This window comes from Salvia hispanica, chromosome 2, assembly GCF_023119035.1.
Source record: "Salvia hispanica cultivar TCC Black 2014 chromosome 2, UniMelb_Shisp_WGS_1.0, whole genome shotgun sequence".
NCBI classification, from domain to species: domain Eukaryota; kingdom Viridiplantae; phylum Streptophyta; class Magnoliopsida; order Lamiales; family Lamiaceae; genus Salvia; species Salvia hispanica.
The window spans coordinates 7838868-7847944 of NC_062966.1; the positions used below are offsets into that span (position 1 = coordinate 7838868).

The 9077-nt window shown below is 33.0% G+C and overlaps 1 protein-coding gene across 1 annotated transcript; it reads right to left on the reverse strand.

Annotated features, from left to right (window-relative positions):
• Window positions 1–5734: 5734 nt before the first annotated feature.
• LOC125206207 (UDP-glycosyltransferase 86A1-like) lies at window positions 5735–8372 on the reverse strand. The gene is made up of 2 exons (XM_048105493.1): window positions 7862–8372; window positions 5735–6794 (listed from the first exon to the last, which is right to left on the reverse strand). Exons 1-2 carry the CDS (start codon window positions 8370–8372, stop codon window positions 5878–5880), a joined length of 1428 nt encoding a protein of 475 aa, XP_047961450.1. The 3' UTR covers window positions 5735–5877.
• Between the last annotated feature and the right edge of the window lie 705 nt (window positions 8373–9077).

Consider the following 9077-nt stretch of genomic DNA (forward strand, 5'->3'; position numbering starts at 1 on the left):
GCCTTCACAGCATTCTCCAACCCTTTGCACGCATCTGAACAAATAGCTAAATGAGGTGGACTTCCAATTGCCCTCCTTAGCTGCTCCATAAACCAAATCCAATCTTCATTGGTCTCACTTTCAAACAACCCAAAATCAACTGGAAACATCCAGTTATGGCCATCTATTGCAGTAGCTGAAGCTAGTTTTCCATTCCATCTACCATTAAGAGCTGTTGCATCCACACTTAAATATGGCCTACACCCATTTAGGAAGCCATTGATACTAGGCTTGAAGCAACAAAAAAATCTTTGAAGTCTCTTTCAACCCTATCTCAATCACACTCCCTGGCATTTTAAGCTCAACCATTGCCTTAAAGTTAAACAAATTCCCAAAACTGTCCTCCCATGTTCCATACAATTTTTCACGTGCAATCTGCAATCCAGCATATATAGTAGAATAATGAATTGTGGTTACATACTTATCCTGTAGCTCATTTTGCAATTTCTTTGCTCCCATGTTTGGATCTTTCTTTAAAAAAGGGATTGCTTTTTCTCCAACCCAATGATACGATGCCATCTTAGTCCTCACTCTACCAGTGGATGAACAAAAATGCTTATCTTTATTCGAAGTAACCTGTCCCAGTGATACAAATATATTAGTTAGAAAACACACACATAATTAAAAATGAGCAAATATATTACTTACATAATAGTACACATGATTAACGAGGTAGCAAATATATACCTTGACGTGCTTTTCAACTTTCATGAATCTAACAATAATTGACCATGGACAACCCTCAGCTTTGCAGAAGCCTCTGAACAAATTTGGACAGGATTTCTCTATTACTAGTTCAAATTGATTCTTTATAGCATGTTGCTTCACTGCTCTCCTGAAATCATTCATATTTGCATATATGGTTCCAACATCCATCGAAGGATCTTCCATATCATGAAATATATTCTTTTCATTAGGAATACAATCATCAACTGTTATGTCTATTATCTCATCAACAATTGGATCATATTCATTCTCTCTCCTGCATCACTAGGTTTCTCTAATGTTAGACCAACAAAAGCAAACATTGTTCATCCATCAAGATCTCAGGAGCACCAATTTGTGATTCTTCAAGTGGAGTAATTTCTATGCTATCCCAATCAATACTATCAGTTTCATTTATGTGATCCATCCTACCAAATAACAAAAAAATTAAATATATCAAAATTGTCAATATAATTGTACAAAGTTCCAAATATATATATATATATAGAAGAAACGTATATATATGTATTATATATGCGTGTGCATTCTTTCAGCACAAACAAACATGGATATATATGTATATATATGTATACTCTGCTGCACAAAATTTTAAACAAATGTATGTCAAAAATTTCAATTACGTAAGCAAAGTAACATAATCTCTCCACTTTTTGAGACGTATATATACGTCAGACAAACAAAAAATATGTATGCATGTATAATGCATATGCAACAAAACAAAAAAATATGTATGTATGTATATTACATATACATATACATATGTATATGTATTTTTGATTCCTTACAGATTCACGCTGTTTTGAGTTGGAGCGACGGAAGAGGAGGGTGGAGGCGCCGTGAAGGAGTGTGGAGAGGAGAAGCGCTTGGAACATAAAAAAAGGCGGGTGTTTGGAAGTGATAAAAAAAACGGCGCTGATTTTGTAGAATTTAGGTAAAATATTTGAGGGCTGATTTTGTAGAATTTAGGTAAAATATTTGAGGGGCGATTTAGGCAATTGATAAATGAGGGAGGGAGATAATATTAAAAAAGAATAGAAAAATGAGAAAAAGTCAGAAATCCCTTGTTCTAAAAAATACGCATGCCACGATTCCAAATTACGAAAGGTCAGCGAATTTAATCCCTAATTTCGAGAGGTTAGCGAAATTAATCCATTATTCCGAATTCTCTCATTACTATTCCTAGTTTCATAAACGTAAAATAAAACACTTTCTTGTAATTTCTCACATTATTTTTTAGGGAGTTTAATAGTTTATTTTGGACTATTTCTTTAATTTTTATTTAACCCTATTAAAATTTAGAGTAAAACATAAAAAACGGTTAATATTGTAAGTCATTATTTTAGTTTTTTATATAATTACAATACAGATAATAATAATTTTATTGGTAGAATAAAAAATAAAATTAGATGATACACTAAAATGGTCAAAAAAAAATAAGTAAAATAAAACTAACAGTAAATTATAAATTTACAATAAATATATTTTGAAATAGTACCAAGTTTTGAAAATAGCAAACAACTAAATCATATTATATGTTCGTTATAATTCAAAGATGATAATACTATTTCAATTATAATAAATATTTTTAATATAATTATTTATATTTTTATATTTTATTTTTAAAAATAATTATTTAAATATTATTTATTTAATTTATTCGACCCCACGAATTTGACTTTCTGGGTCCGTCATTGACCATAACAATCAGATGTGCCGCCGATTGATCCTGCGCATTAGAAACGTCCAAATCTCCGGCATCCGGCTTCTTCACCACCGCAACGCTGTTGTCTAATCTGATACATGGTAATCTCGGGAACCGGGAGTGCCTTAACTATTCAGATTGCTGCTTAGCTCTTCTCTTTTATCTAATTCATTTTCAAATTTCTTAATTTTTTACTCTCCAGCAGACTCCGCGCCTCTGTTCTCCATTGTCGAGCACACTGCGTATATTTGTTATGTTGAAAACAACTGCAATAAGTGTTTTCTCATCGGATGATGTTTTTATTTGGGAAATTTGGAGGCAAAGTTGGGTTGTACTCTTCTGCAATCATCTTTTCTTTTCCCATAGAAATCTTAAATTTTTCTCTTTGAATTATCTTCTAAGTCGTCATTTACCAAACATGTTAGATTTGTTAATGACGATTTGGGATTTTTATAATATACTTATTATTTTTCTATAACATACTCCCTCCGTCCCCAAAATTTTAACACAGTTTACTATTTTGGTCCGTTCCCCAAATTTTGACATACTTCACTTTTTACCATTTTTTTATAGTGTACCCTATATTCTCCGTGGCAGACACAGGTGGAGGAGGTGAGGGGCTTAAGCCCTTCCCAAACTTTTTTTTAATAAATTTCTATTATAAAATTTTTCGAAATTATTAAAAACCATCCTTTAGCCCTTTCCAAATTAATATCTTTGGGATTTAATGAGAAGAGATTTAGTGGAAGGAGGGTCTGAAATATAAAATTACAGAGAAAACTTATTGGAACAATGGCCGCCGCATAAAGTTATTTAGGATGACGAAGAAGATGAAATAATAAAACCTCTTAAATTGTTTCCTAAATTTGACGCTAATGTTTTTATTCAAACGAGAATTCCAACTTGTAACTGGAGAGGTGATGTCAATTTTTTCCTTTTCTTTTGTCATTCTCTCCATTTTTTTAAAAATAAAATCTTTAAAAATAATATAAATTTTAATATATAATTAGTCTAGTAAAAAAGAAGAAGATAAGAGTAATGATAATAAAATTAAAGGATTGTGGAGTCCATTTCTTAAATATAGAGTTTTTTTTTTTCTGAAACAAACTAAAAAGAAAGATTTTCTATGTTTAGGAAATGAAGGGAATAGTTTACAAAATTACAGTGTATTAGATAATTATGCATTTTTATGTATTAAATATTTATTGCTTTAGCAAAATAAAAACAACTAGAACATGAATCCTATTATTCTTTTTGTTAAACTTATACTGGATTAATTTTATATATTAGATATTTATGTATTTTTATAAGATTGAACTTAAAAAATGGTCCCTGGACTATGGGTTTATCTCGAAAATGATCCCTGGACTTTAAAAATATCACCAGTAGTCCCTGGACTAAGGGTTAATATCAAAAATGGTCATTTTGCACTGTTTCGAGACGAAAATGCCCATTTGAGGGGTTTTGGGGGATTTGAGCAATTTGGTCTTTTTACACTTTTAAAATTTTAAATCTGATATTATTTCAGTTTTGTACTAAATCTGATATTATTTCAAAATTATCATTCTTCTTCCCTTTTGTCATCCTTCACTTTGTTTCTTTATTTCAATATTAGATTTAATTTATAAAATTAAATTTTTAATTTTAATTTTTAAATATCAATAAAAAAATTTTAATTAAAACTATTAATTCATAGACACTATAAATATTGATTAAAACTATTAATTTTTGTTATTTAATATAATATTCGGTTGAATTGAAGAAGTATAGAAAAAATAATATTAATCATAATGGAAAAATAAAAGCTATTCTATTTTGTCTTCGTTCGATTGTAATAATTGCTTGTGATTGAACATTATGGAGTTGACTAAAATTTTTATATAAGAGTATTTTGAAACTTTCTAGTCATTTTGATTGTTTTCAAATTAATAAACGAAAATTATATTAGTCTTACATTAGGTGCATATTTATTTTAGAATAAATCGTGTTATATGATCTATTTATGATTAAAGCTATTAAATATTAATTAAAACTAAGGCATTGTCATATTTTATTGATTAAATATTAGGCACTATCAAATATTGATTATGACTATTAATTTTTGTTATTTATTAATTTTTATAATTAAAAAAATTATTGATATTTAAAAACTAAAATTTAAAATTTAATTTTGTAAAATTAAATCTAATATTGAAATAAAGAAACAAAGTGAAGGATGACAAAAGGAAAGAAGAATGATAATTTTGAAATAATATCAGATTTAGTACATAACTGAAATAATATCATATTTAAAATGTTAAAAGTGTAAAAAGACCAAATTGCCCAAACCCCTCAAAAGGGCATTTTCATCTCAAAACAGTGCAAAAGGACCGTTTTTTATATTAACCCTTAGTCCAGGGACTACTGGTGATATTTTAAAAGTCCAGGGACTATTTTCGAGATAAACCCATAATCCAGGGACCATTTTTGAAGTTCATTCTTTTTTATAATTTTTACTCCATTCGTCTCAAAGTGGTTGTGGTATTTTGTTGGGCACGTGATTTAAGAAATTGATGTGTTAAAGGTTAAAGTGGCGAAAATAAAATAAGAGAGGGAATAAAGTAAGATAGATGAAGAAAGTAAGGTATAAGAGATGACAACACAAAACAATAGTCTCGTTTGTGGACAGCGCGAGTTTTAGTGAGAAATTAATAAATTAAGAGAATAAGAGAAAAAGTAGGTAAAGTAAAAAAGATAGAAAGAAAAGTAGATAAAAATATAAGAAGAAACTTTCTAGTTTTAGAAATAGGATTAGCGGATATCCAAAAATGACAAAATGAGACTATCTTCATGGACGAAAATGAGTATTAAAATTTTTAGTGAAGCCCCTGCCAAATTTTATTCCTGCGTCCGCCACTGCATATTCCACTAACTCATTCATGCTCACATTTTATTATTAAACTAATACTTTAAAAGTAGGACCCACATCCCAACAACTTTTTCAACTCACATTCCATTATATTTCTTAAAACTCATGCTGGATCAAATTGTGTCAAAATTTGGGGGACGGATGGAATATTTCATGTATGTGATTTAGAATTGGGAGGAGGCAGTGAATTGGAAATTTAGCGAAAATAGAATTGGAGTAAAAAATATTAAAATTGTGATGAAATATTAGGGGATAATTTGGTCAATTCGTTAATATTGTTAGACAAATAATAAGAAAAAAGAAGATAAAGTAGATAAAAATTCATAAATCTATTATTCCGAAAAATTCACTAAGCCACAATAGATAAAAACAACTGCAATTTAATTAAAGCTTTAGAGGAGAACAATACATTTAGTTGAAGATATTTGATTGACCATATGATACTATATCTCTATAATAGAGAATATGATGCTGTCATTTAAATTTGAAATCACCCTAGCAATCAAAATTTGGTCTTGGCATCCATCTTGGCCTTCAAATTCTCCAGAAATTGATCAAAAGTCCTATCCGACGACCCATCAATTTCGAGTGCCTTCTCCATCGCCACTTTGAGTTTACTCGCCTCTTGCCTCAGACTTTCCAAATAAACCCCACTCATAAAACCTTTAATTTTCTCTGCAATTTCCACCCTGTCAAGAGATTCTCCATCGCAAAGATTCACTCCAAACTTCCATTTCTCAATCACCAGTTTCCTATTGGTAGTCTGATCATATGCTATGGGGTAACAGATCATAGGCACACCACGCCACATGCTCTCGAGAGTCGAATTCCATCCACAGTGCGACAGAAATCCGCCAACTGCAGGGTTAGAGAGAACACTCATTTGATTGCACCAAGGAACAATCAACCCTTTCCCCTCAATCAAATCTCCAAACCCCTCCGGCAGAACATCAGCGTTGTCGCAGCTGAGCATACCAGGCCTGATCACCCAAACAAAGTCCACGCCGCTGAGGAGAAGGCCATGAGCCAACTCTTCAATGACTTGCTTGGTGGAGTGGACGAAGCTTCCAAAGGAGACGTAGAGAACCGAATTGGGCGGCTTGGACTGGAGCCAGTCGGTGCAGTCGGCTTCAGACCTTAAGCTATTGCTGATGGTGTAGGAGTGGAGACTCTTGGAGAAGTTGAGGGGACCGACGGCGTAATTGGGCTGGTGTTCGTTGAGAGCTGATAGGGTTTCTGGTTCGAGCTCAGGCATGGTGTTGTGGAGAATCAGATCCGCAGATTTCACGGCGTCCAATGCAGCGGCCATAGCATCTGTCACAATGCTTACCAGTCCGGATTCCTTCAAGTATGACATCAAATCTTTTGCCTTTATTGGCTCCACCCCTGGAATATAGTCGATTTCTTCCTCCATGTCATCTGCACCTCAACAAAAATTATATTATTTGTGTTCATATGTGAATTCTTCAGGTACAACTCTAATTATCAGTTACAAGTTTTGTAGCGCCTAACAAGTGTTTTCATTTTACTTGAGATAACACCAAAAAATATTACTCCTATTTTGAGATAGCAACAAAAATTATTACTCCTATTCTGAGATAGCAACAAAAATTATTACTCCTATTTGGAGATAGCACCAAAAATTATAAGTTGGAGATAGGTTAAATTGGAATTACCAGCACCGAGCAAAGCTAATAATAGGTGTGCATTTAATGTTTTATTGGATATATTCTAAAAACAGTTGTAAAATAAAAATCATATCAGTGAATATATGAACAAATGCATATGTAGTTGTTTAAATTTTTTTCTAAATAAATTGCAGACTCGCCGGTGTAAAAATATGCAATCTTAAGAGGGTGTATAAATTTAGTGTTCTAACTATGTTTTCTAACTCTTGTTGATGATTATGAAAATCAATTCTCATTTCTTATGCATCTTACAAAATTATAAGAGAACTAAATCTATTTTTATAATTACATGCTCTCTCTAGTCCTATTAATTATTCCATCTTGTCAACTTCTTCTTATCCCTATTAATTATCTAATTTTACTCTTCTATTTTTAGCAAATATACCTCATATTTCATTAAAAGTTCTTAACAAACTTTATTAATTCTTTAAACCTGCACGGATAAACTATGGGGGTGTTCGGTTTGCAAGATTGTATTCGAGATTAAATTTGTAGTGTGTTTTCATTAGATTCTACCTCACAACTCAATCCTAGATGAATAATCATGGGATAATTAGTCATAGCTAAATAATCTCACAACTCAATCCTAGATTGTATCTTTGTATTATTTTATCTTGGAAACTGAACACCACCAATGAAACAGTTAATGAGGATTGCAGTTAATGAGGATTGGGTGAGTATGAATTATTTGAACCAATCATTTAGCAGCATGTATATGATTCAAATATAAGTCTATAACACACATGCACAATCCTTGGCAATAGTTAGTAAAGAAAAAGTGAGGGGCATAAAAAACACCTTTGCATGGAAAATGGCCATTTTGCTTGAGAAGATGCCAATGGTAGAGAATGGCAAATGTCATCGTCGTCTGTGTCCAAAAGGAAACATTAACGAGGTTGTACTTGCGAGCAACGGCGGGCGGCCACGTATAATTCGTGTCGGTCATCAAGAAATAGTCGAAATCGGGATCTGAACGTATCATTTCCCCCACAAAGTCATCGACGAGGGCGGGAAAATCGCGCATGATAGCCCCCCAGTGCACCTCGAGATGGAGATCGCGGTCAAACTCGAGAGGGAGGCCGTCGCTGATGGTGGTGTAGCGGATGTCAAGGCCAGACCGCCTTGCCTGGGAGAAGGGGTCGGCTTGGGGGCCGAGTTTGGAGAGGAGCTTGTGATGGACGGATTCGAGATGGACAAAAGTGACGGTAATGCCCTTGGAAGCGAGCTTGAGAGCAAGGCAGATGAATGGGTTGATGTGGCCTTGGTGTGGGACGGATATCATTATGGCGTGCGCCTTTGCCTTTCCCATTTCCATTCTTCTCTTTTTCTTTGCTCTTGGGTTTGGATGTGTGTATGCTTTCTTCCACCTTTACTCCTCTATTTAAAGACTTTTGTCTACCAGTGTTGGGTATCTATTGACTTTTTTCCATTATTAGTACGCATTTATGCTCTCTCCGTCTCAAAAAATTTGGCAACCGACATGAGTTTTAAGAAATACTCCCTCCGTCCCAGATAATTCGGGTCACTTTGACCATGCACGGGTTTTAAGAATTGTATTGAAAAGTGAGTTGAAAAAGTTAGTGGAATGTGGGTCCTATCTTTATATATTAGTTTTATAATAAAATGTGAGTAAGAATGAGTTAGTGGAATATAGGGTCCACTACCAAAAATGGTAAAAGTGAAATGAGACAAATTATGTGGGACGGCCCAAAATGGAAAATTGGGACGAATTATCTGGGACGGAGGGAGTATAATAAAAAGTGGGTTGAAAAAGTTAGTGGCATATGGGTCATACTTTTATATACTCCCTTTGTCTCACAAGAATATGCACTTTTTCCTTTTTAGTCCGTCCAGCAAGAATATGCATTTTGCAATTTTAGATACTCTTTTCTCTCTAATAAGGTGGGGCCTATTCCTCATTAACAATACTTTAATTACTTTTTCTCTCTACATTTCTCTTCCTTTACCAATTTTGCATTAAAACTTGTGCCGAACCTAAAGTGCATATTCTTTG